General features: G+C 46.5%; 1 protein-coding gene across 1 annotated transcript in view; it reads right to left on the reverse strand.

The window, feature by feature from the left end:
• Nucleotides 1-755: 755 nt before the first annotated feature.
• samd4b (sterile alpha motif domain containing 4B) overlaps nt 756-27,266 on the reverse strand; it is a gene marked incomplete at its 3' end in the record, with an annotated part of 94,552 nt that continues 68,041 nt past the window's right edge. Inside the window, exons 5-12 of the mRNA XM_078205756.1 lie at nt 21,740-21,849; nt 18,923-19,009; nt 16,934-17,243; nt 14,149-14,234; nt 12,125-12,240; nt 6,521-6,722; nt 3,507-3,633; nt 756-839 (exon numbers count right to left, since the gene is read on the reverse strand). Coding sequence (XP_078061882.1) covers nt 756-839; nt 3,507-3,633; nt 6,521-6,722; nt 12,125-12,240; nt 14,149-14,234; nt 16,934-17,243; nt 18,923-19,009; nt 21,740-21,849 — 1,122 coding nt within the window. The remainder of the gene's footprint in view (nt 840-3,506; nt 3,634-6,520; nt 6,723-12,124; nt 12,241-14,148; nt 14,235-16,933; nt 17,244-18,922; nt 19,010-21,739; nt 21,850-27,266) is intronic.

The following is a 27,266-nucleotide window of genomic DNA, read 5'->3' on the forward strand; positions in this document are numbered from 1 at the left end:
GTGGGGTTGCGGTCAAGGAGGGGGGGGTGGTGTGGGGATAGTCAGCGTGCGGCCTCTGCAACGTAAAGGTCAGTTTGCCAGATAGCAGTGGCATCACTCCTTGTCGGGAGGCGTAATGACAATTTTAGGGGCTGAGCTAACAGAACAGGGCAGCAAGTTCAGGCTGGCTTCCTTACTCCTGCCTCTGGACGTGGGTACTGTCGAGCGACAGACCAGTCCCTTTCCTTCTACCCTTAAGTCAGTGCACATCATGAATCCTGATCCTCTCCTGGCCCCTCAGCAAAGGGCTCCCTTACACCTCTCCTTCGGAGGTGTCAGGGAGTGGGTGGATGGGTGGTGCAGACTTGATGGGTCGAATGGCCTCCTTCTGTGCTGTAGGGAGTCTCTGAAACGATCCCTGGTTGAGCATGAGTTGCACGGGGGGGGGCTAATGAAGTTCAGGGGTGAACCTTCTCAAGGGTGACGAATGTGGAGTGAGATACAGAGGCATGTTCTTACCCAAGGCGCTATGGATAAAATACATTTGTTTTTTAAAAAATAAATCCTCTCAGGATGACCAGCACACAGAAGCTTTTACCTGGGTGGAATTTATACCCAAACAAGAGGTGAATGAACATTAATCTGCCAGAGAATCCTGCTTTCCTCCCCCACTTATTATGCGGAATGTTCTCTCTCTGAATGGGAAAGTAACCTCACTCCATAAAAATTCTGGTCCTTAAAATTCAGCTGTGTAATCCATGACTGCATTTGCTTACCTCCTAAGGCGTGTTCTGTCATACTGAGACACAGAGACTCCAGTCTGGTATTAATCTCTGGTTCTGTCACTGGCACTTGACATTCTGGCAAAAGAACACAGCCTCAAGTCAACTTTCTGTTTGGACACTGCGGCAGAACGCAAAGTCCTTTCATAGAAATTCTACAAAGAACAGTACAGCACAGGAAACAGGCCCTTCGGCCCTCCAAGCCTGTGCCGCTCCTTGGTCCAACGAGACCAATCGTTTGTATCCCTCCATTCCCAGGCTGCTCATGTGACTATCCAGGTAAGTCTTAAACGATGTCAGCGTGCCTGCCTCCACCACCCTACTTGGCAGCACATTCCAGGCCCCCACCACCCTCTGTGTAAAATACATCCCTCTGATATCTGAGTTATACTTTGCCCCTCTCACCTTGAGCCCGTGACCCCTCGTGATCGTCACTTCTGATCTGGGAAAAAGCTTCCCACCGTTCACCCTATCTATCCCCTTCATAATCTTGTACACCTCTATTAGATCTCCCCTCATTCTACGTCTTTCCAGGGAGAACAACCCCAGTTTACCCAATCTCTCCTCATAGCTAAGACCCTCCATACCAGGCAACATCCTGGTAAACCTTCTCTGCACTCTCTCTAACGCCTCCACGTCCTTCTGGTAGTGCGGTGACCAGAACTGGATGCAGTATTCCAAATGTGGCCTAACCAGCGTTCTATACAGCTGCATCATCAGACTCCAGCTTTTATACTCTATACCCCGTCCTATAAAGGCAAGCATACCATATGCCTTCTTCACCACCTTCTCCACCTGTGTTGCCACCTTCAAGGATTTGTGGACTTGCACACCTAGGTCCCTCTGTGTTTCTATACTCCTGATGACTCTGCCATCTATTGTATAACTCCTCCCTACATTATTTCTTCCAGGAGGCGGCCATGCAGCCCATCGAGTCTACACCGACCACAATCCCACCCCAGGGCATATTCCCACACATTTAACCCACTAATCCCTCTAACCTACACATCCCGGGACACTAAGGGGCAATTTAGCATGGCCAATTAACCTAACCCGCACATCTTTGGAGTGCAGGAGGAAACCGAGCACCCGGAGGAAACCCACAGGGAGAATGCAGACTCCACGCAGACGGCGACCCAAGCCGGGAATCGAACCCAGGTCCCTGGTGCTGTGAGGCAGCAGTGCTAACCCACTATGCCACCTTTCATCCCGACGCAGCTGCTTCTGCTCTCCCAACTTCCTCCCCAATAGGTGCTTGCTTCTACTGGCATTAGCCGCTCCTCTCTACCCATTCCTCAGGTTGAATTTAATGGCAGGGGGCGGTGGCCCCATCCCCATGGCAGGAAAGCCGGGTCAGCCCCCACCACAACTATTGCCTGGAGCCCAGTTAGAATTCAATGTCTAATCAGCCAGTTAACTGCCTGCTGCCGGGACCTCCCCCCTCGAGAAGCCGCCCACTGTTACTGGGCCACACAAGGCATCCAGCCCATCGGCAACTGACGCAAGGCCCTTAAGCAGCCAATGCACCCCCCCCCCCCCCCCCCCCACCCGACCACCCAACAATTAGGGTGTGGGGGGAGTAGAAGGGAACGCAGAAGCATAAGAACGAGAAGCCCTTCGAGCTCGCTCTGCCATTTAACAGGATCATGGCTGACCTTACCCTGGTCTCAACTCCACTTTCCTGCCTGTTCCCCATCGCCCTCTTTCCTGCTTTCCAGCAGAAACATATCGATCTCTTCCTTAAACCTGTCGATTGATTCTGGTTCCACTGGGGCAGCGAGTTCCACAGATTCGCAACCCCTCCGAGAGGTAGTTTCCCCTCATCTCAGTTTTGAATGGGTAATCCCAGCTCCACCAAGTTCCCTCCCAATTCCATGACCCCCTCCCAATCCCCGAGGAATTAAAATTCTGCTCTTCATGGGCAGCTTTAGCAGGCGGCTCATTGCTAAATACGTTGAACGTATTCAAGAGGCGGCTGGATATAGCACCTGGGGCGAATGGGATCAAAGGTTATGGGGGAGAAAGCAGAATTAGGCTACTGAGTTGGACGATCAGCCATGATTGTGATGAATGGCGGAGCAGGCTCGAAGGGCCGAATGGCCTCCGCCTGATCCTATCTTCTATGTTTCTATGACATCAGAGTGGATTGTGTCCTCACACATCTTCTGCAGGTGCGCGCTTTCTGGCAGGAGTCTCGAACACACTGATTATGAACAGGAACCCTTACATTCTTCTCCCTTCACCAATCCCTCCCCAGAAAGGTTTGAGATCAATTCCAACACTCCAAGTCGAATCAAAGATAAAGAATACAGGGAGGCCATTTGGCCCATTGCGCCCGTACCCACCACTTTAAAGAGCTATCAAATTCCCTTCAGCTCTGGAAATGTTCCCCTTCAAGGCGAAGTTTCTCAGCACGGACCCTCACCCGTGTGCCTCAGTCTCACAACCTGCAGGACATTTATTTACCACGCCCAAGGAACGCGGGAGGACAGAATGAGAAAGAAAAGCTCCCACTGCAACTTAAAACTCACTGAAGATTGGTTTCAAAACATTTCCAGCATCCCTCAGTTTCTTCCAGACCGACAGTAGAAATAGCAAGGATTATTTTCAGACACTTCAACTGGTTAAGTCAATAACGGGCGAGGGGAAACACAATTTAAACTAGTCTTGTAAGCAGACTGCGTCTCATTACTAACACAGCAAACCTCCCCTATTCTGAAGCTGAAACAGGACAACAGGACAAACCTGGCTGCTGGAACATCAGGATGGCTTGTGGGGAGGTGTGCACAGGTAGTGAGTATGTCCGTTGCACAGAGCTGCGACTTTGACTCGGCATGCTATTACTGCCACCTGGATTTGCAAACCATAGGTTCTGTAAGAATAAAGGAGAAACATATCAGTCTCACAGACAGTGTTCATATAGTTTGATTTATTTTCCTCTGCTTAATACGAGGAACGTTATGAATTGCTGGACGCAAAATGGCCAAGGTCCTTTTTCCCTTCTGCCATCCTCAGTCAGAGAATACTATAACAGATTTTCTATTTGTTTGGTGTAGTTTCTTTCTCCCTCTTTGCTAAAGGTGTTGATATTTGGACTACAATTCCATTGGCAGTCCGCTCTTTGGTTCTTCATTCAAAGGGACCAAATTCACCAAAGATCCTTAGGCAGCACCTTCCAAACCCATGTCCTCTCTCAATTAGAAGGACAAGGGCAGCAGATACCTGGGAACCTGCAAGCTCCCCTCCAAGCCACCCACCATCCTGACTTGGAAATATATTGGCCATTCCCTCACTGTCACTACCAGAAGGATGTGGAGGCTTTGGAGAGGGTACAGAAAAGATTTACCTGGATGTTGCCTGGTATGGAGGGCATTAGCTATGAGGAGAGGTTGGAAAAACTTGGTTTGTTCTCACAGGAACGACGGAGGTTGAGGGGCGACCTGATAGAAGTCTACAAGATTATAGAGGGGCATGGACAGATTGGATAGTCAGAAGCTTTTTCCCTGGGTGGAAGAGTCAATTACCAGGTGGCACAGGTTTAAGGTGCGAGGGGCAAGGTTTAAAGAAATCATAGAATCATAGAAATCCTACAGTACAGAAAGAGGCCATTCGGCCCATCGAGTCTGCACCGACCACAATCCCACCCAGGCCCTACCCCCACATCCCTACATATTTACCCACTAATCCCTCTAACCTACACATCTCAGGACACTAAGGGCAATTTTTAGCATGGCCAATCAACCTAACCCGCACATCTTTGGATGTAAAGGAGATGTACGAGGCAGATTTTTTTACACAGAGGGTGGTGGGTGCCTGGAACTCGTTGCCGGGGGAGGTACTGGAAGCGGATACGGCAGTGACTTTTAAGGGGCGTCTTGACAAATACATGAATAGGATGGGAATAGAGGGATTATGGCCCCCGGAAGCGTAGGGGATTTTAGTTAAGTTGGGCAGCATGGTCGGTGCAGGCTTGGAGGGCCGAAGGGCCTGTTCCTGTGCTGTAATTTTCTTTGTTTGTCGTTGGGTCAAAATCCTGGAATTCCCTTCCTAACAGCATTGTGGGTCAACCCACAGCACGTGGACTTCAGCAATTCAAGGCGGCGGCAGCTCACCGCCACCTTCTCAAGGGCAACAAGGGATGGGCAATAAATGCTGGCCAGTCAGCGACACCCATGTCCCATGAGTGAATAAAAAAAGAGACACATCTCCAGGGCAGGAAAGCTGGCTGATTTTTTCCTTCCTTAACCCAAGGATGCAGAGACCATAAACCGGACGGTACAGCAGTGTTATCGCTGGACCAATGTATTTGGAGACACAAGTTCAAGTCCCAACATGGCAGCTCGGAATTTAAATTTGGGTAATTAAATAAATCCAGAATGGGGACAGTGAAACTACTGAATTGTTATAAAAACCCCACTGAATTCACTAATGTCTTTTCCAGAAGGAAATCCCGATTACCCAGCCTGCCCTGCTTGTGGCGTCAGATACACAACAATATGGCTGACTCTTAACTCTGAAATGGCCCAACAAGTCAAACAGCTGCATAGGTATGGAGAATAGATGCTGGCTTTGTCAGTGATACCCACGTAGTTTGAACAAACATCAAAAGGTACACCAGACCATACCGGATGCAACTTTTCATTCAATGTTCATGTCCACTGCCTAAAGAAAGGCACCTGCCGCATATCTTAGTTTTTTTCCATTTTTAATTTACACATCCTGCAAACTCCACCCAGAGAAGGGACAGTCAGTAGAAGATAACATCCCACCCATAGTAATACATGACAGGTTCACTCACCCCCTCATTCTCCATTGGTGAATATATATCAAGAAAAGCCAGAGTAACAAAACCCCCCCTTTTGTTGACCTATCTGCATTTGGAGGATAAAACAGTGGCACTGAGTGAGTGGGAAATGCCAGAGAAAGGTGGATGAGACAGGGCAGGGAGTTCCAGAGGGCAGGCCAGTGGCTAACAATGAAGGGCAAGGTCGAACACAGCATATGTAGCCATTAAAAATAGAACCCAAATTCATGCTCCCCGCAACTCATCAGCAATACAGCACTTCCAAAGTTTACTTTCACCAGACTTTTGTTTTTAAACTTTTGTTACAAACATTGGCTTTTTCTTCCAGAATATTGAACACCGAGAAAAAGGGTATGGAGGCCATAACTCTCTCGATTCACTGAAATAAGCAATGTGTTAAACTTTATTGCATCATGCCCACAACTAGTTTTATGCCCAAACTGGCATACGGAGGAATATAATGCATTATGAATGGGGTGGGCCAGTAAAAGAACAGGAAACAATATGAACACCTGCACTGCCAACAGCTGCTGCTTTCGTCATTTTACACTAGAGGGGCACCAGACCAGAAAATTCCTAATATCAATTTATATTAAATTTTGCAGTGAAGGATGTTAGTGCTGGAGAAGAGATCAACATTCAGACTCCCTGTCAACAAACACAGATTAACATTGCAATGGTGTGGCATGTCCATCCCTCTTAACAGACATTCTGCCATTTCATGCCCTATAGGAATTGCAGAGAGAGTTTGCCCAATCTCGTTTCAGGGATGCAGCCAAGAGACAGAGATGATGCTCGCCAGACCAGGTTGGAGTTGAAGTCAGGATACAAGAAGAAAATGTTGCCTTCTCCTGACTTAGCCACTTCTGAAAGCTCTTCTATTAATAATGTTGAATAAAGTACATCTTCCAAACTTGGTTCTCGTGCACTTGTACCACAGGGAACATGTACTAACCTGCCTGCCTTGGCTTGTCAATGGATTAAGTGTGTGCCTTGGAGAAACACCACCCAGACTAACAGCAGAAGTGCCAATCAGACCCATGCGGTTTGCAGACAGACCCCGCGGAGGCACCTGGAATGGCCGTTGGCCTCGCCTGCCCAGCCCGCCAACCACAGAACCGGCTGTGGGAAGCGAACTGGACTGACTGAAACCCCAGCTGGAAAGAAAAGAAAAATAGACCTTATGAATTCCAGTATAAACCAGAGGATAGGAAACACCAATAATACTTTACTAATCAATCCTGCTCTCTTAAAGCTCTTAACTCCGAAAGGAGCCCACATCTGTTCAACTTATACCCATGAATGATTTAGGATATGTACGAGGCAAGTTTTTTTTTTTACACAGAGTAGTGGGTGCCTGGAACTCACTGCTGGGGGAGGTAGTGGAAGTGGATACGAAAGTGAGTTTTAAGGGGCGTCTTGACAAATACATGAATAGGATGGGAGTAGAGGGATATGGTCCCGGGAAGGGTAGGGGGTTTTAGTTCAGTCGGGCAGCATGGTCGGTACAGGCTTGGAGGGCCGAAGGGCCTGTTCCTGTGCTGTAATTTTCTTTGCGCTTTGAATGAGACCCAGTTCACATCCCCTAGCTGGATGTAAAAGATCCCATGACACCATTCAAGTGAAAAGCAGGTGAGCTTAGTGTCCTGGGAAATATTTATCCCTTGATCAATATTGCTAACTAATACAGGGCAGACATGCCTTCAATCATCTGGACCCATACTCTGGGCCCCTGGCCCCTAAACCCCTCAGCACTGTATCTCAGTCTCTTCCTTTTGGGGCCCATTCAAAACCCAACTCTTTGAACAAGCCTTTGGTCAACCTCCTAATATTCCCTTCAGGAGAGTAGAAATATGCGGGTGTCTCCACAAAAGGATACAAGTGTTGGATCATTAAAATTTTCAAAACTGAGATTTACGGAATTTGTTGGGAAAAGATGACAACGTATCTGGAAAAAGGATGGGCGAATGTGATTTGAGCTACAGTTCGGCCGTGATCCAATAACAAAACAGGCTCAAGGGCAGGGCTGGTGCAAGCACTAAGCAAACTAGGCGGTCACCTAGAGTAGCAAACTTTGGCTCACATGATGTAAGAGTGTGTGTTCCCACCAGTTACTGGTGTCTTTAAGCGTAATTTACACAATAGCCGTTACGATAGAGTGGTCTAGATTAAATTACACTGATGTTATTTACTGTTCTACAGCTTTGGAATGGTCGTGTAGATGTTAAAATTAGCCAGACCTGCTGAGACGTTCCAGCATTTTCTCTTTTGGTTTCAGATTCCAGCACCCACAGTAATTTGCTTTTATCCAGTGTTTAACTCTCTGCCACTTCTCTTCCAGGAAAGCCTACCTTGAAGAAGTAACCTGCTCTTCTCTCCGATTTCCGTATGTCTCTCCACCCCCCCCATCCACCTTCACTGCTTTCCATTTCTCAGTGTTGGACAAGGTATTTACCAAGACTTATCTTTCATTCCCTCCCCCTGCAGTATAACTATCTCCCACTTTCTATGCCGTTTAGCTTTGACAAAGGGTCACCTGGACTCGAAACGTCAGCTCTTTTCTCTCCTTTCTTACAGATGCTGCCAGACCCGCTGAGATTCTCCAGCATTTTCTCTTTGGGTTAAAATGAGCAAAACTGACACATAAACAGGATGAGGAATGTAAATGAAATTTTGGGTAAATCTATAGGTTTGTCAGTGTGTGTGGACGGTCTAGACCTTTCATTCCGACTGCTGAAGCCTGTTTCTTTATGTTCAAGGTTGAAATAGGCAGGTTTTTAAATCAGTAAGGGAATCAAGGGTTATGGGGATCAGATCATTCCTGATTTCATTGCATGGCGGAACAGCATCAATGGGCCAAATGGCCTACTTCTGCTCTTATGGCCTTATTACTTAATCACTTTCACATTGTTGTGGGCCCTTAGCTGTGCGCAGATTTGTTGTCACATGATAAAAGTGACTACACTTTGACTGTAAAGCACTTTGGGTCATCTGGAGGTTACAGAAAGCCTTTCTATTTTCTCTATTACGCAGTACACTCTACTTATGGCAGAGATGACATGCGCGAACATTCAGTAACTTGGGACAAATGGAGCCCATCTGAACCAAATGAATTAAAAGCGAGTGCGCGCATTATTGGTTTGTTGTGACGCATAGATATTACATGCATTAGTCTCAGGGTGAGAAAGACGTTTTCCAGCACTGGCTTGCTTTGGACATCAGAAACAAACACAGAGAGCTTGCGAAATCCCATAATTCAGAGATCTTCCCGCTGCACATCATGTACTGATTGCCGCTGAGTGTGTAATACTGAAATTGAGGAGACAGGGCACATTGCTGGTTTGTTACTTCCACATACCCTGGACTGATTTATTCTGGTTAGGAGACATTCTCGATAAATCAAGTTGGCATAGATAAATCTGCTACAAGTGGCTTACACTGTACATTTTAGTGATAATAAATAGGATGGCAGGGAGTTTAATACAGTAATTAAAACTCAGGAGTTCTGCTGATGCTGATAAAAATCACTCTACTGAATACATCCTTTGTTACTCACTGCCAACAATCTATATATAGTAACTTAGATTCGAGCATTCATCTTCCTTGACAACCATCAGATAATGAATGACATGGGTGGGACTGGGATGCAGCCTGGCACAGATCCACCTGTGCTTCTGCAGTGCTACAAGCAGCTTGCTGAAACTCAGTCTTTGATTACCAATATGTTTGGTGTTTAAATTCTGCAGTGTCCACTACACCATAAGCCCTACCAGGTGAATAGCTACAGACAGTAGCGACATCGCTCCTCCCCCCTTGCTCGGAAGGCTTCACTATCAAGTTTCCACTTCAAAGTTTAAAACTTGCTGCAAGAACAAACTGTCGTGACTACATGGCACGAACTCACTTTTCCCCACACCCCACCAACCTCCCCGTTCTGTACAACCGATCACACTGCACTGCTGAGACTATGGGATCTTTTACACCGCTGTTTTTAAAGCTATCTTCTGAAAAATCCAGCATCGAGTTGTCGAAAATCTGGCACTCAACCATCTCAGATGTGTCATTCTGCCAGGACCAGAATTAAAGTCCAAAACAAAAGCAGCTAAACTAAAAGCACACTGCAGGACTCAATAGCGGCATGTTCAGAGTTTGTGCCAGAATTACACTAATATTCGGACAAATTCTTCAACTGGATCACACAACCAGAGACCACTGTCCATTCAGAGTGATAACTACCAGACATATCTTCAAATTCTCTCTCCAGGCACAAATCAGCTCTCAGAACTCCATTATACTATGGTAAAACATTAGTTAGGCCACACTTGGAATACTTCATAGAACTCCATAGAAACTCTACAGTACAGAAAGAGGCCATTCGGCCCATCGAGTCTGCACCGACCACAATCCCACCCAGGCCCTACCCCCATATCCCTACATATTTTAGCCCGCTAATCCTCTAATCTACGCATCCCAGGACACTAAGGGGCAATTTTAGCATGGCCAATCAACCTAACCCACACATCTTTGGACATACTGTGCACTGTTCTGGTCGCCTTATTATAGAAAGGATATTAAAACTCGAAAGAGGGCAGAAAAGATTTACTAGGATGCTACCGGGACTTGATGGTTTGAGTTATAAGGAGAGGCTGGGTAGACTGGGACATTTTTCTTTGGAGCGTAGAAGGCTGAGGGGTGACCTTATAGAGGTCTATAAAATAATGAGGGGCATAGATCAGTTAGTCAACATCTTTCCCCAAAGGTAGGGGAGTCTAAAACTAGAGGTCATAGGGTTTAAGGTGAGGGGGGAGAGATACAAAAGGGTCCAGAGGGGCAATTTTTTCACAGAGGGTGGTGAGTGTCTGGAACAAGCTGCTAGAGGTAGTAGCAGAGGCAGGTACAATTTTATCTTTTAAAAAGCGTTTAGACAGTTGCATGGGTAAGATGGATATAGAGGGATATGGGCCAATTGGGACTGAATTAGTGGTTAAAAGGGCGGCATGGACAAGTTCGGCCGAAGGGCCTGTTTCCATGCTGTAAACCTCTGACTCTATAAAAGCAAAAATACTGCGGATGCTGGAACTTGAAACAAAAACTGAAAATGCTGGAAAATCTCAGCAGGTCTGACAGCGCCTGATGAAGGGTCATTGAGACTCAAAACACCGGCTCTATTCTCTCCCCACGGATGCTATCAGACCTGCTGAGATTTTCCAGCATTTTCTGTTTTTGTTTCAGGTTCCAGCATCTCAGTCAGAAATATATTTCAGCAATATTTTCTGCAACATACTAGTGCCATGATCGCTCATCATCCCGTAAAGAGACTGACAATTAACAAATTAAATTCCATTAAAAGAAACATAGCTTTCCATTCACATTGCAATTTCTCTGCAATCTCTCCACCGCACTGATCTGGAGTCTTGATCCAGAGTATGTTCTCACACGAGCATAGCATTGCAGCCCTCTACATTTCACTTAGCTTGGACAAGGCCCAGAGTGAAGAAAGCACGTAGGCAGACTAACTGTGTGGCACATGCATGGTTATGGGTTCCATGATGTGGAGATGCCGGAGTTGGACTGGGGTATCTTAGAATCCCTACAGCACAGAGAGAGGCCATTCGGCCCATCGAGTCTGCACCGACCACAATCCCACCCAGGCCCTACCCCCATATCCCTACGTATTTTACCCACTAATCCCTCTAACCTACGCATCCCAGGACACTAAGGACAATTTTAGCTTGGCCAATCAACCTAACCTGCACATCTTTGGACTGTGGGAGGAAACCGGAGCACCCGGAGGAAACCCACGCAGACACGAGGAGAATGTGCAAACTCCACACAAGACAGTGACCCAAGCTGGGAATCGAACCCGGGTCCCTGGAGCTGTGAAGCAGCAGTGCTAACCACTGTGCTACCGTGCCGCCCCCTGGTAAGCGCAGTAAGAAGTCTCACAACACCAGGTTAAAGTCCAACAGGTTTATGTGGCACTAGCTTTCGGAGTCTCAGGCTCCTTCATCAGGTGAGTGAGGAGTTGTGTTCACAAACAGGGCTTATACAGACACAAACTCAATTTACAAAATAATGGTTGGAATGCGAGTCTTTACAGGTATTCAAGTCAATACACACCTCTTTAACCTGTACTTGGCCCTCTCACTGTCTGTACCTTTAAGATTTAAGACCTCGGGTAACTGTGTGGAGTCTGCACGTTCTCCCCGTGTCTGCGTGGGTTTCCTCTGGGTGCTCCAGTTTCCTCCCACAGTCCAAAAATGTGGGGGTTAGGTGGATTGGCCATGCTAAATTGCCCCTTAGGGTCAGGGGGATTAGCAGGGTAAATACATGGGGTTACAGGGATAGGACCTGGGTGGGATTGTTGTCAGCGCAGGCTCGATGGGCCGATTGGCCTCTTTCTGCAGTGTCAGGATTCTATGATTCCAAGTCTCTCACCTCCCAAAACATTGACCCTGTTCCAGATATTGCAGGCCATGCTCTGAAGCTGTCGCTTCTGGATTTCCAGCGCACAGAATTACACCCTGAGCGGATCACATGCACAACACAGATAACTCACCTTCTCTGGCGAACACCTGGCATCTCCAGCAAGGCCTTTCTCGGGAAAGACCTCAACAGCTTAAAGACTTGCTGCTTCCATGAGAATAGTCTTTTCTTCTGTGTTTCAGTAAATGCCTGAAATCAATGACAGATAAATGTGATCCACAACCGGTGGACAGAGTTGGTGCAATCTGCCTGCCATTTACTGAAGTGAAAACCATTCAGGACTTCATTCTGTTATTCCTTATGTATCAGAAAATGCAGCTCCCAGATAACAGCTGGCAGGTATGAACGAACTGCATTAAACTGACAACTCAGATGTTGCCAGACAACATCAGATTAATCAGTCCAAGCTGTGTTTTGTTGTTTAATCACACTTGTGTGTCAAACAGCATCAATTATGAGAATCAGAATTTTTCCAAAGAGAAAGTCCTATCTATCTCCAAGCAGACATCAGCTTGGGTTCCAGTCGGGAGGGTGACAATTTGTACCAACGGTTTTGGACAATTTATATATTTTTAAAAATAAAAATCAGATCATTTAGGGTTTCTGCTCCTGATGACTATCTGGTGACTCAATGGAAAGTGAATGGAGACACTGGTGAGAACAGGTTCGGGTCGGCTGTGACCCGTCCACAGTCTAACTCGGTTAACGAGGAATGGTCGGTTGGGTAACACACTGCAGAGCTCTTGGTATTTCGAGATCGTACTCCAGCGACGTTACTACTAACGTCAATTACTAGGGGGGCATAGGTTTAAGGTGCGAGGGGCAAGGTTTAAAGGAGATGTACGAGGCAGATTTTTTTTACACAGAGGGTGGTGGGTGCCTGGAACTCGCTGCCGGGGGAGGTAGTGGAAGCGGATACAGTAGTGACTTTTAAAGGGCATCTGGACAAATACATGAATTGGATGGGAATAGAGGGATATGGTCCCCGGAAGGGTAGGGGGTTTTAGTTAAGTCGGGCAGCATGGTCGGTGCAGGCTTGGAGGGCCGAAGGGCCTGTTCCTGTGCTGTAATTTTCTTTGTTCTTTGTTCATATCTGTGTGTACACAGTAAGAAGTTTAACAACACCAGGTTAAAGTCCAACAGGTTTATTTGGTAGCAAAAGCCACAAGCTTTCGGAGCCTTAAGCCCCTTCTTCCACCTGAAGAAGGAGCTTAAGGCTCCGAAAACCTGTGGCTGTTGCTACCAAATAAACCTGTTGGACTTTAACCTGTTGTTAAACTTCTTACTGTGTTTCCCCCAGTCCAACGCCGGCATCTCCACATCATATCCGTGTGTGCCAGTTTTAGCCCACAGGCAGCATTTTCACTTTTCAGTCTGATGGTTATGGCATTAAGCCCCATTACAATGCATAATTTCATGCTGACACTTCAGTTGCAAGCACTGAGGCAGTGCTACTGAATGAAGCATTAAAGCCCTACCTACCAGTTCAAGTGGGATGTAAAAGAGGGGGCAGGATAAAAAAAAATTAGATATGGGATCAATAGTATTTTTTTTTTAAACTTTACTTTATGGGTGGCACAGTGGTTAGCACTGCTGCCTCAGCCCCAGGGACCCGGGTTCGATTCCTGGCTTGGGTCACTGTCTGTGTGGAGTTTGCACGTTCTCCCCGTGTCTGCGTGGGTTTCCTCCGAGTGCTGTGGTTTCCTCCCACAGTCTGAAAGACGTGCTGGTTTGGGTGCATTGACCCGAACAGGTGCCAGAGTACGGCGACTAGGGGAATTTCACAGTAACTTCATTGCAGTATTAATGTAAGCCTTACTTGCGACTAATAAACAAACTTTTACTTTACAGATTTCGATTTGACCACTTTTGTGTGGGCTCAGAATGGAACGCGGGAACAGGAGCAAGCCATTCAGACCCTAGAGTCTCTTCCTTTCTCTAAAGGATTGTTCAATCCAACAGAAAACAGCTTGGGCAACTGGAAAAGGGTGCAAGTTTACAGGGCATATTACCACAGAGTGGCGATCCCCATGGCATTCCACATCCCATGCCAGTGCCACAGGATGGAATTCCTGATTATAACATGCAAGTACCCACCTCATGAGCGAGACACTTCTCTAGCAGTTGCAAGTAAGAGCTTATATTTTCTTCATCTGGTCTGGACACCAGCAGCTGAGTGCAAACTGCAGAAAACAGGAAACAGAAGCAGATTAAAGTCTTCGCTGGAATAAGTTCTATGATCAACCAAACAACAACATTTCCATTCTCTCACCCTATCCTTCAAAATATCCACTGTCTCAGAGTCTGTGGCAGAGTGTAGCAATGCACAAGGTCACCTGCCCTTAACCTGCTCTCTGCCAGAAAGGAATCAGGAGCTCCAGAAAACACAGGGTAAGGCTATTATTGAGTCAGCTAAAGGCAAATGCATCAGGAGAGAAAATGAAGGCCATGGGGAAGCAGTGATTAGCTGATGTTTGTACAAGTATTGTAAGAAGATTGGCAGAGTGGTTAGCACTGCTGCCTCAGCGCCAGGGACCCGGGTTCGATTCCCGCCTTGGGTGACTGCCTATGTGGAGTTTGCACGTTCTCCCTGTGTCTGAGTATTTCCCTGCGGGTGCTCCGGTTTCCTCCCACAGTTCAAAGATGTGCAGGTTAGGTGGACTGGCCATGCCAAATTGCATCTTAGTGTCCCAAGATGTGTAGATTTGGGGGGGGGGGGGGGGGGATTAGCGGGGTAAATGCGTGGGGTTACGGGGATAAGGTGGGGGATGAGCCGGTGCTGTTGGAGAGCCGGTGCTGACATGGTGGGTCGAATGGGCCCCTTCTGCACTGTAGGGATTCTATGAAGTGAGTGTGAAAGTTTGGAGCTCTAGTGGAAGAATGAGTCGGAGTAGGTGACAGAACAGAGATTTTGGTTTTCAACACACTACGAAGAAGTAGTGGTGGTGCAGGCATAATTTAAAACTTTTAGCCCGTCGCTCAAGATGCATAGAATAGTTTCCATTGTTGTGCGCCACTCTGCCTGCACTTACTGTCATGTCCACAATGGTTTTCAAAACTAAACATTCAGGCCCTTTTCAAAAGGAGCCAATAATCATGAAACAAAATATTTTCATGTCAAAAAACTACAAGTCCTATTTTTATCCTCCCAGGGCCATAGACCTGGTCTGCCTCCCTGCATACACTCTGGAGTGCTTTTTTTTTGAGGGCAAGATGGTTAAAGCTGCACAGAATAGTCCAATTGCAGACTTACTGATAATTAAAAAGTTGAAGTTACTGTGAAAATCCCCTCGTCGCCACACTCCAGCACCTGTTCGGGTACACTGAGGGAGAATTCAGCACGGCCAATGCACCCTAACCAGCACGTCTTTCAGACTGTGGGAGGAAACCCAAGCTGACACAGGGAGAATGTGCCGACTCTACACAGACAGTGACCCACGCCAGGAATCGAACCCGGGTCCCTGGCACTGTGAGGCAGCAGTGCTAACCACTGTGCCACCGTGCCTCCCACAGCCTGTGCTGCGATCACTGCCCAGAAATCCCCAGCGAAGTTCGGCAAGCTCCATAATCAACAACCTTCCCCAACACAGAGGGACCTAGGTGTGCAAGTCCACAAATCCTTGAAGGTGGCAACACAGGTGGAGAAGGTGGTGAAGAAGGCATATGGTATGCTTGCCTTTATAGGATGGGGTATAGAGTATAAAAGCTGGAGTCTGATGATGCAGCTGTATAGAACGCTGGTTAGGCCACATTTGGAGTACTGCGTCCAGTTCTGGTCGCCGCACTACCAGAAGGACGTGGAGGCGTTAGAGAGAGTGCAGAGAAGGTTTACCAGGATGTTGCCTGGTATGGAGGGTCTTAGCTATGAGGAGAGATTGGGTAAACTGGGGTTGTTCTCCCTGGAAAGACGGAGAATGAGGGGAGATCTAATAGAGGTGTACAAGATTATGAAGGGGATAGAGGGTGAACAGTGGGAAGCTTTTTCCCAGGTCGGAGGTGACGATCACGAGGGGTCACGGGCTCAAGGGGCGAAGTATAACTCAGATAACAGAGGGATTTTTTTTACACAGAGGGTGGTGGGGGCCTGGAATGCGCTGCCAAGTAGGGTGGTGGAGGCAGGCATGCTGACATCGTTTAAGACTTACCTGGATAGTCACATGAGCAGCCTGGGAATGGAGGGATACAGACGATTGGTCCAGTTGGACCAAGGAGCGGCACAGGCTTGGAGGGCCGAAGGGCCTGTTTCCTGTGCTGTACTGTTCTTTGTTTGTTTGTAATACAGTCTAGGCAACAACAACAACGAGATGGCGCGAGATACCAGAAGGAAGCCGGTATCAAGAGTTAGAGACCTTATGGAGACTGTGGAATCAAAATATAGGCTACTGCAGTTCGGAATCCAAGCACGAACCAAGCTATTTTCAATTGTAGTTTCTACTCTTGTCCTGTTAATTTCAGAAACTCACTTAACTCCTGAAGGCAAAAAGCATCCTTTAACTCCATTCAGTTTCCGTCTCCCCTCAGCTGCACGGTAGCACAGTGGTTAGCACTGCTGCTTCACAGCTCCAGGGGACCTGGGTTCGATTCCCGGCTCGGGTCACTGTCTGTGTGAAGTTTGCACATTCTCCTCGTGTCTGCGTGGGTTTCCTCCGGGTGCTCCAGTTTCCCCCCACAGTCCAAAGATGTGTGGGTTAGGTTGATTGGCCATACTAAAATTGACCCTTAGTGTCCCGAGATGTGTGGGTTAGAGGGATTAGTGGGTAAAATATGTAGGGAAAAGGGGGGTAGGGCCTGGGTGGGATTGTGGTCGATGGGCCGAATGGCCTCTTTCTGTACTGTAGGGTTTCTATGATTTCAGCCATGATTAAAAAATGTACGAACTAACCTTTCCCCATGACTCTGGTGAACTGTCCGGGAATGTCACCTTCAGACACAGGAGCTGCTGCCGACTCTCCGTCACATGTTGAGACACTCTGGGACTGAAAGCCATCAGACGTAGACTCCTTCTCGGCAGCTGCTTTGGTTGTTCGGCTGTCCGTGCCCAGTCCAGGTATGGTATTGGAGGAACTACTGGGGTCTGTGTCGTGTCCCTCTTTGGGGATCATTTGAGGTGGGGTGTAAGCTTTGATCGGGGTTATAATTATTTGCTGCAGCTCCTGAAGCGCATTCCGCAAGTTTCCTCCCTCGAGAATGTCCTGTCGAAAGTACAGCAATTGCTTATTACTTTAATCACCAGGCTGGGATGATTTTCACACTTTTTGACTTAATCATGTTACTAGTCTGTGCGGTAGACAAAATTATTTTCTTATGTCATCCATCCACATGATTTCTGTGACTGAGATGGAGAGTTTGGAGACAAATTTATGCAGAACCGAAGCTCTACGCGACGGTTCTGGAGTCCATCAGATGTGGGGTTGAGATTCATTGCACAGGTGAGGTCACATAGGCACAAAGACGACACTTCCACCATAATCAGATTCGGCTAGATTCAAATCCAGGTCCCAATTGTCACACAGCAAAGCAATGCCCCACTTTTACATATTTACGCATACCCCAACCATCACCAACAGCATTTTTAAAACTATTACTTGCCAAAACGTTAAAAAAGTTAGAGTAATTCAAGTCCAGAACCCAAGAGCAGATATGGATGAAACTAGCTCACCCATCTCCAAACATGAGTGTTAACTACTCCCTCTTTGGCATAGTAAATGAAGACCCCAAAGTTTTACAGACCAAAAGATTCCAGGTTTGATTCCTGGTCTGTATAATTTTAGTAAGAAGTCTCACAACACCACGTTAAAGTCCAACAGGTTTATTTGGTAGCACGAGCTTTCGGTGTGTTGCTCCTTCTTCAGGTGCTCACTCACCTGAAGAAGGAGTGACACTCCGAAAGCTTGTGCTACCAAATAAACCTGTTGGACTTTAACCGGGTGTTGAGAGACATCTTACTGTGCCCACCCCAGTCCAACGCTGGCATCTCCACATCACTGTATAATTTTAGCCAGGATTACAGAAGGATGCTGGGTGCCTACAGCACTGCCCGTCAGTAAGAATCAGCATTTGGAGGAAGGGGAAAATTGGTCAAATTTGTTATTTAAATGGGAGATTGTCATAAATGAGGGATCAGCAGCAAATGGTGCATTACATTAACCTGGACATTTAGGATTTCAAAAGATCTCACTGGGCATAGACTTCCAGGCTTCAGAATGTGTACTTGTGGAATTTGATTTAATGTTACGTAACTGGGATCACCAGGATATTGGATAACTTCACTGATAACAAGCAGACTTTTTTTTTTAAAAGCAATAAACCTATTAGAGGATATTCTTAACATGCCATTTAAAGGGCATTAGAAACGTTTGCACATTAGATCTAAGCAAGCAGATTTTAAATGGAACTATTAACCTTTGACAGATGAGTTGTACAGTACTGTTCAAGTTTTATTTCTAATACTCAAACCTGATTTTCCCCTCAACCACTGAGTGCCAATTAGGAATTCCCGATGGCGGCCATTATGGGGTGGGGGTTGGGGAGAGAGGATGGAGAAAATGAATTCCTGCTCTTGGGCCAGTGACTGAGGCTTGATCGCAGTTATGAATTTATATGATGCGGAGATGCCGGCATTGGAATGGGGTAGGCACAGTAAGAAGTCTCACAACACCAGGTTAAAAGTCCTACGGGTTTATTTGGTGGCACGAGCTTTCGGAGCAGCGCTCCTTCATCAGGTGAGTGAAGGAGCAGCGCTCCGAAAGCTCATGCTACCAAATAAGCCTGCTGGACTTTAACCTGGTGTTGTGAGACTTCTTACTATGAATTTATATCCGATATCTTCGGAAGGTGTGGAACCAAAACAAGAAAGACCCCCTCGACTCACCTTTTCTAAGGATTTCAGCACACCCTGTCGCTCACGTAACTTCTGAATGCTCAGGGCTATTTTGTGCCTTGCCCCCTTTGTGACGTTCTGTAGAACAAAATTTTAAAAATACATTTAATGAGTTGGGTTGGGGGAAGAGGAGAAGAGGGCAGTGAAGAAAACAGGAAGAGGAAAGAGGGGGAAAGAATGAAATAAGATGCTCTATTCCTGATTCCCTTCCAATATCCTCTCTTGAGAAGCCCAACAGCATAGAAATCAACCTCGGGTGGAATTGGGCACATGGGCAATGCCTTCCAGTGGTAGCACCTGGGATCACACAAGTACGCCACCTTAACTGAGGTTATCGGAGGACTGCTGACATCCAGAGAACACGGAGTGCAACAGTACATTAGCGACTGTATTTCGCAGACTTGGGAAGAGCAGAGTACTAGAGTCAGAGGTTTACAGCATGGAAACAGGCCCTTCGGCCCAACCTGTCCATGCCGCCCTTTCTTTTTTAAAAACCCCTAAGCTAATCCCAATTGCCCGCATTTGGCCCATATCCCTCTATACCCATCGTGCCCATGTAACTGTCTAAATGCTTTTTAAAAGACAAAATTGTACCCACCTCTACTACTACCTCTGGCAGCTCGTTCCAGACACTCACCACCCTCTGTGTGAAAACATTGCCCCTCTGGACACTTTTGTATCTCTCCCCTCTCACCTTAAACCTATGTCCTCTAGTTTTAGACTCCCCTACCTTTGGGAAAAGACGAGATCACACTTCACACAAATTTCAAAAGACACAAGGCTAGACTGCATGAAATAATTTTCTATGGTTATAATAGCTTTTGTCTAATCAGCTCTTCCTGCAGCCTTCCACAAGGTTCCTTTTTTTCTAGCTGCCCACCCTCCCTGGCCTACAGAAGTGCCTTGTTGTTAAAATCCTCAGCTGCGAATTCTTTTACAGCCTCACTTCACCCTGGGTGACACAGTGGTCAGCACTGCTGCCTCACAGTGCCAGGGACCCGGGTTCAATTCCAGCCTCGGGTCACTGTGTGGAGTTTGCACGTTCTCCCCGTGTCTGCGTGGGTTTCCTCCAGGTGCTCCGGTTTCCTCCCACATTCTGAAAGACATGCTGGTTAGGGTGCATTAGCCGTGCTAAATTCTCCGTAAGTGTACCCAAACAGGCGCCAGAGTGGGGCGACTGGGGGAAATTTCACAGTAACTTCATTGCAGTGTTAATATAAGCCTGCTTGTGACTAATAAATAAACTTTTTACTTTACTTTTACTTCACCCTGCCTCTAACCTTGTGCCTTTCCTACGTTCAAGATTCTGATTGCTACACATCCCCTTCTCCTCACTACCAATGGCAGAACCTTCAACCACACCAACTTTCTCGCCACAACCCCGCCATTTAATTCTTCCTCTGCCTTCAAAAGCCAAACTGCCCCCTCTTCTCACCATGGCTCAAAATCAGGCTAACTTTGCTCAACTTAGGAATTGGTACAAATTCTTTCTTCATGAAGCATTTTGGGATTCCTCCCCCCCCCCCACATTAAAAGGAACTAAATAAATGCAAGTTATTGGGTGCGTGGAATGGGCTGCCAGCAACGGTGGTGGAGGTGGATTCGATAGGGTCTTTTAAGAGACTTTTAGATAAGTACATGGAACTTAGTAAGATAGAGGGTTATAGGTAAGCCTAGTAATTGCTACAGTAGGGACATGTTCGGCACAACTTTGTGGGCTGAAGGGCCTGTATTGTGCTGTAGTGTTTCTGTTTCTATTGCATATACCATCCCAAACTGTTGTATCTAAAAGTTAAGTTAAAGTTAAAAGCAAAGTTAAAGTTTATTCATTAGTCACAAGTAAGGCTTACATTAACACTGCAATGAAGTTACTGTGAAATTCCCCGAGTCGCCAGTCAAGCACCTGTTTGAGTCAATGCACCCTAACCAGCATCTCTTTCAGAATGTGGGAGGAAACCGGAGCACCCGGAGGAAACCCACGCAGACACGGGGAGAATGTGCAAACTCCACATAGACAGTGACCCAAGTCGGGAATCGAACCTGGGTCCTTGGTGCTGTGAAGCAGCAGTGCTAACCACTGTGCTACCGTGCTGCCCAGGGAGCCAGTTTTTCTCAAGATTAAAAAGGAAATCTGATGTTGACACCAAGTATCGGAAACAAAAAAAAGTGCTCCATGCTCCACCAACATCTCACCCTGAACAACACTATCTGTACTCCATGATTTATAGGGTATTTTAATCAGCTTCGATATTGATAAGGAACAATAATGAAAAATAAATAACTGATAGTCCAATGTGAAAGTCTGGGACCTACTCACTGAGTCTCCCTGGTTTATCGCTCATCAAAAATAAACTTTAGCACTTTAACACTGCTTTGATAATTGCCAAGACACTACAAGACATAATAGTAACCACTCGACTCCAATGCTTGAAGTTTACAAACATACATATTGGGAGCAGGGAGACACCATTCAGCCCCTCTGGTCTGTTCTGCCACGAAGATCATGGCTGCTCTCATTAGCCACATTCCGGCTATGCCCAATAACCTTGTTAGTAAAGAATCTACCTACCACCACCTTAAAGATATCCATCGACTCTGCCTCCACTGCTTCTGGGGAAGAATGTTCCCTCGATTCACCACCCTCAGAAAAAAGAACTCATCTCCACTCTTAAAAATTGTGTCCTCTGGTTCTAGAGGAAACCCCCTCTCAGTAATAGCCGTACTATTTTGATGGACTGTGAGATGGACTACAAGTTTCCACACCTGCCATTTATCAACGTCACTGCGATACACTGATAAAAGACAAACCTGAGACTCCAGCTGATGTTCAGTCAGAGTCATCATCTCTTCGTAGGTTAACTGAGAGAAAAGCGACGCATACTTGTGTAGCCGGAGACTTTTCAACCAAGTGGGCACATCTGCAAAGAAAAGAGAAATGGAATTAATTGGAGCCGGAGCATCAATTCACTGATCTGCTTTATGGCTAGCCGTCCTATAATAAAGATTTCAATTTGTTATACAATGCATAATATAACAATTAGTTATACACCAGACTTACAAATGCCAATACCACTCAACAAACTTGGTCATCGTCAACCTAATATGCAGTCATATCTCAGCAAGGAGCACAGCATCATCCAGTAACAGCCACAGACACCATCCACCCAAACACTACACATCTTACTGCTGTTCACCTCCAACAGTAATCGCTCTAATGATATCACTCCCAGAAAAATGTTTGACTCTTAGATGTGCTACAGATGTAGTATAGTACATCTGTAGTATTCTGTGGTCCTGTGAGGAGCATGGACAGGGTGGATAGGGAGCAGCTGTTCCCTTTAGTTGAAGGATCAGTTACGAAGGGACACAAGTTAAAAGTGAGGGGGGATTTGAGGAAAAACTTTTTTTTTTTAAACCCAGAGGGTGGTGAGGGTCTGGAATGCGCTGCCCTCTATTTAGGTCAAACCAAATAAACAAACTCAGATTAAGTCGGGACAAAGTAAAAGGGGCAGCTCCCCAAAAAGAGGGGGAACAGCCCGAACAGAAATCAAAGTACAAAGGAAACTTAAAAACATCAAATTAAAATGCGATTGTCAGAGTCAATAACGCACCCCAACCCCTGCGGTGCCCAACGGGCGCGGAAGGCGTCAACCGCGCCTGTGGACACCGCATGCTCCCTCTCCAGGGACACCTGGCCGCGAATGTAGCCGCGATAGAGGGGAAGACAGTCAGGATGGACGGCCCCCTCGATTGCCCGCTGCCTGGACCGGTAAATGGTGCGTTTCGCCAGGCCCAGGAGCAAGTTCACGAGGAGGTGGAGGCGGGATGCCTCACATCCTTTAAAAAGTACCTGGATGAGAACTTGGCACATCGTAACATTCAAGGCTGTGGGCCAAGTGCTGGCAAGTGGGATTAGGTGGGAGGTCAGGGCCTTTCATGCGTTGGTGCAGACTCGATGGGCCTCTTCTGCACCTGTCGTATTCTGTGATACTGGAGTGGCTACACAACGCAGACCAGACTCTCTTCCACCAGAGACGGAGAGAGAGAATGGAAAACGTGCCACCCAAGGCACTTCCCACAGACACAATGACAGGATAGAGAAAGCACTGCTCGTAGTCTGGGGTGTGCGGGGAAGCAAAACAAGAGGGAGCGGGAGCAAACAAGAGATGAGGGTTTGAAGCCAGGCCTCAGAGCTGGAATTAATTACTTCTAATTCAGTGCCTTCCAGTTCCCCAGGAATGCAATCACGGAGAAACCAATAGAACCCAAAGAGATCGAAAGCTAAGCAGAGATGAGGGCAGGCAATTTAGCCTAACTCATCCTTTCATAGATGTCTACAGTCACCATCACAGCATCCATTTGCCTTCACTTGGGAGACTATTTAAGGCACTGTAACATTTCAGTTTGATGGCCTTTCATCAAGAAAGAAGAATTGGTATATCTGAAGCGTTAACTCTGTTTTGCTCTCCACAGATGCTGCCAGGCCTGAGTATTTTCACATTTTTGGTTTTTATTTGAGAGTCTTATAGCCATAGAGCAGAAAAGGCCCTTCGGCCCATCGAGTCTGCACTGACAATAACTACCATGAAAGGCACACCAATCCCATTTTCCTGCACTTGTCCCATATCCTTGAACGTTATGATATTTCAAGTGTTCATCCAAATACTTTTTAAAGGTTGTAAGGTTTCCAGCCTCCACTACCTTCCCAGGCAGCGCATTCCAGAATCTCACTGCCCTTGGTGATTTTTTTTCCCTTAAATCCCCTCTGAATTTCCTGCCTCTTATCCTAAAACTCTGCCCCCTCGTGATTGACCCCTCAACCAAGGGGGACAGCTGCCTCCTACTCACCCTGTCCATACCTCACTCTTAGACACCTCGATCACATCCACGCCTCAGCCTTCTCTGCTCTAAAGGGTTAGATTTCCAGCATCTGCAGTATTTTGCTTTGTGCGCCCAAGGAACTGACACCTTCATTTGTCTTCTACTCTTTCGTTATGTTCCAGCTGGGTTATAATTTAAACTAGTTTAATCACTTCTCCTGACATTCTTAGGCTATTACCAGGGCCTTAACTTGTAATAATGGTTTAATCTAACTAACACCACCACATAGACATGGTAGGCCAGAAAGAAAATGCATCTTCTGATTTATTAAGAGCAATGGCTTGAGATTCAGTAGGAATACAAAATACTCAGGAAAAAGGCCAGTAGCGCCAAATGAACCAGGTTATTTGGAATGCATTTACCCTACTTACCTTTTGCCACAATCTCTTCAGACACACTGATGGCGCTTTTAAACTTATACACGATGCCCTCCCATGCAACTTAGTCCACAACATGACTGCATCTCAAAGGTTCCCCTCAACTTGGGATTGGAAAGCTTCATAAGGAATAAACTTCCTGGATCAGCTAAAGTCAATCTCCTTCATAATCCCACCAAGTTAAGCAGGCTACTGTTAAATTCTCTACTTTTACAAGAAAACAAACTTAATCCTTTTAACATTTCTCAATTTAAATTCTTGCTACGTGGAATCACTGCTGCTTAACGCAGCAAACCTTTTGCTGGCATCTTACCTGAATGCTAATGCAATGGATTCTTACAACAGCAACATATTACACACTATCCTCAGAGTACGCCGTGACAAAGTTGTTAACTTAAAGAACAAAGAACAATACAGCACAGGAACAGGCCCTTCGGCCCTCTAAGCCCGCGCCACTCCCTGGTCCAAACTAGACCATTCTTTTGTATCCCTCCATTCCCACTCCGTTCATATGGCTGTCTAGATAAGTCTTAAACGTTCCCAGTGTGTCCGCCTCCACCACCTTGCCTGGCAGCGCATTCCAGGCCCCCACCACCCTCCGTGTAAAATATGTCCTTCTGATATCTGTGTTAAACCTCCCCCCCTTCACCTTGAACCTATGACCCCTCGTGAACGTCACCACCGACCTGGGGAAAAGCTTCCCACCGTTCACCCTATCTATGCCTTTCATAATTTTATACACCTCTATTAAGTCTCCCCTCATCCTCCGTCTTTCCAGGGAGAACAACCCCAGTTTACCCAATCTCTCCTCATAACTAAGTCCCTCCATACCAGGCAACATCCTGGTAAACCTCCTCTGTATCTCTCCAAAGCCTCCACGTCCTTCTGGTAGTGTGGCGACCAGAACTGGACGCAGTATTCCAAATGCGGCCGAACCAACGTTCTATACATCTGCAACATCAGACCCCAACTTTTATACTCTATGTCCTACCCAAGTTTAAACACTATTCACACAAGCTCACTGCAATATATAAAATACATGACTATTATATAGATAATCTTTATTAATCTATACAAGGCACTGGTGAGGCCGCAGCTGGAGTACTGTGTGCAGTTTTGGTCCCCTTATTTGTGAAAGAATATATTGGCCTTGGAGGGACTGCAGAGAAGGTTCACCAGAGAAGGTTACAGGAAGGATGTAAATAAGATTGAAAGAGTGCAGAGAAGGTTCACAAGGATGTTGCCGGGACTTGAGAAGCTGAGTTACAGAGAGAGATTGAATAGGTTGGGACTTTATTCCCTGGAGCGTAGAAGATTGAGGGGAGATTTGATAGAGGTGTATAAGATTTTGATGGGTATAGATAGAGTGAATGCAAGCAGGCTTTTTCCGCTGAGGCTAGGGGAGAAAAAAAACAGGGGGCATGGGTTAAGGGTGAAAGGAGAAAAGTTTAAAGGGAATATTAGGGGGGGCTTCTTCATGCAGAGAGTGGTGGGAGTGTGGAATGAGCTGCCGGATAATGTGGTAAATGCGGGGTCACTTTTAACATTTAAGAAAAACTTGGACGGGTTCATGGATGAGAGGGGTGTGGAGGGATATGGTCCAAGTGCAGGTCAGTGGGACTAGGCATAAAATGGTTCGGCACAGACAAGGAGGGCCAAAAGGCCTGTTTCTGAGCTGTAATTTTCTATGGTTCTATGGTTGATACCGGAGATGAGGGGTGTAGCTTATGAGGAGAGATTGAACAGATTGGGTCTGTACTCGTTGGAGCTTAGAAGGCTGAGGGGTGATCTTATAGAGACATATAAGATAATGAAGGGGCTGGACAGGGTAGAGGTAGAGAGATTCTTTCCACTTAGAAGGGAAACCAGAACTAGAGGGCACAGCCTCAAAATAAGTGGGGGCCGGTTCAGAACAGAGTTGAGGGGGAACTTCTTCTCTCAGAGGGTAGTGAATCTCTGGAATTCTCTGCCCATTGAAGTGGTGGAGGCTACCTCGTTGAATATGTTTAAATCACGGGTAGATAGATTTCTGATCGATAAGAGAATTAAGGGATATGGGGAGCAGATGGGTAAGTGGAACAGATTCGCTTCAGATCAGCCATGATCTTGTTGAATGGCGGGTCAGGCTCGAGGGGCTAGATGGCCTACACCTGCTCCTATTTCTTATGTTCTTATGTTCTTAATTGGGAGGTAGAGCAAATCGTGTGGATGAAAACAGCAAGTTGAGGTAGTTTGACCAAGTCAGTTAAATGTGGCAGATGCAGCTCGATGTGAGGAAATGAGAGGTAATTCATCTGGAAACCAAGACAGACCAAAACTGAATATTTTCATAATGGTTCGGATGGGATTTGGGTGCTCATGTACACAGATCATTCAAAGCGAGTTAATGCATGACAATTTATATTTATGCAACAACTTCAGCATACTAAAACATTTCAAAGTGCTTCACAGCAGCATTATGAAAGAGAATTCGATACCAAGCCATATATTTTAAAAAAGAGATATTAGGACAGGACAGGTGACACATTGAGGGATGGTGAGTTCAGGGAGGCAATTTCAGAGCTTGGGCTTTGTAGGCGAAAGCATGACCAATGGAAAAGGCCAGAATTGGACCAGCAAAGAAATCTCAGAGGGGGTTGGAGGAGGTTACAGCGATAGTAAAGGTCAAAACAATGAATCAACTTGAAAACATAGGGTGAAGATTTTTTTAAAAAACCAAGGAGTTCCCACCCTCGGAGCCAACACAGGTCAGCAAGCACAGGGGTGATGGATGAACAGGCACTGGAACGAGTTAAGATGCAGGCGGTGGGTGGCACAGTGGTTAGCACTGCTGCCTCTCAGTGCCAGGGACCCGGGTTTGATTCCCAGACTACTCTCTTACATAGAAAAACTACAGCACAATGCAGGCCCATCAGCCCACAAAGTTGTGCCGAACACGTCCCTACCTTAGCGATTACTAGGCTTACCTATAACCCTCTATCTTACTAAGTTCCATGTACTTATCTAAAAGTCTCTTAAAAGACCCTATCGAATCTGCCTCCACCACTGTTGCTGGCAGCCCATTCCACGCACCCACC

Source organism: Mustelus asterias, unplaced genomic scaffold (genome assembly GCF_964213995.1).
Source record: "Mustelus asterias unplaced genomic scaffold, sMusAst1.hap1.1 HAP1_SCAFFOLD_966, whole genome shotgun sequence".
Taxonomy (NCBI): domain Eukaryota; kingdom Metazoa; phylum Chordata; class Chondrichthyes; order Carcharhiniformes; family Triakidae; genus Mustelus; species Mustelus asterias.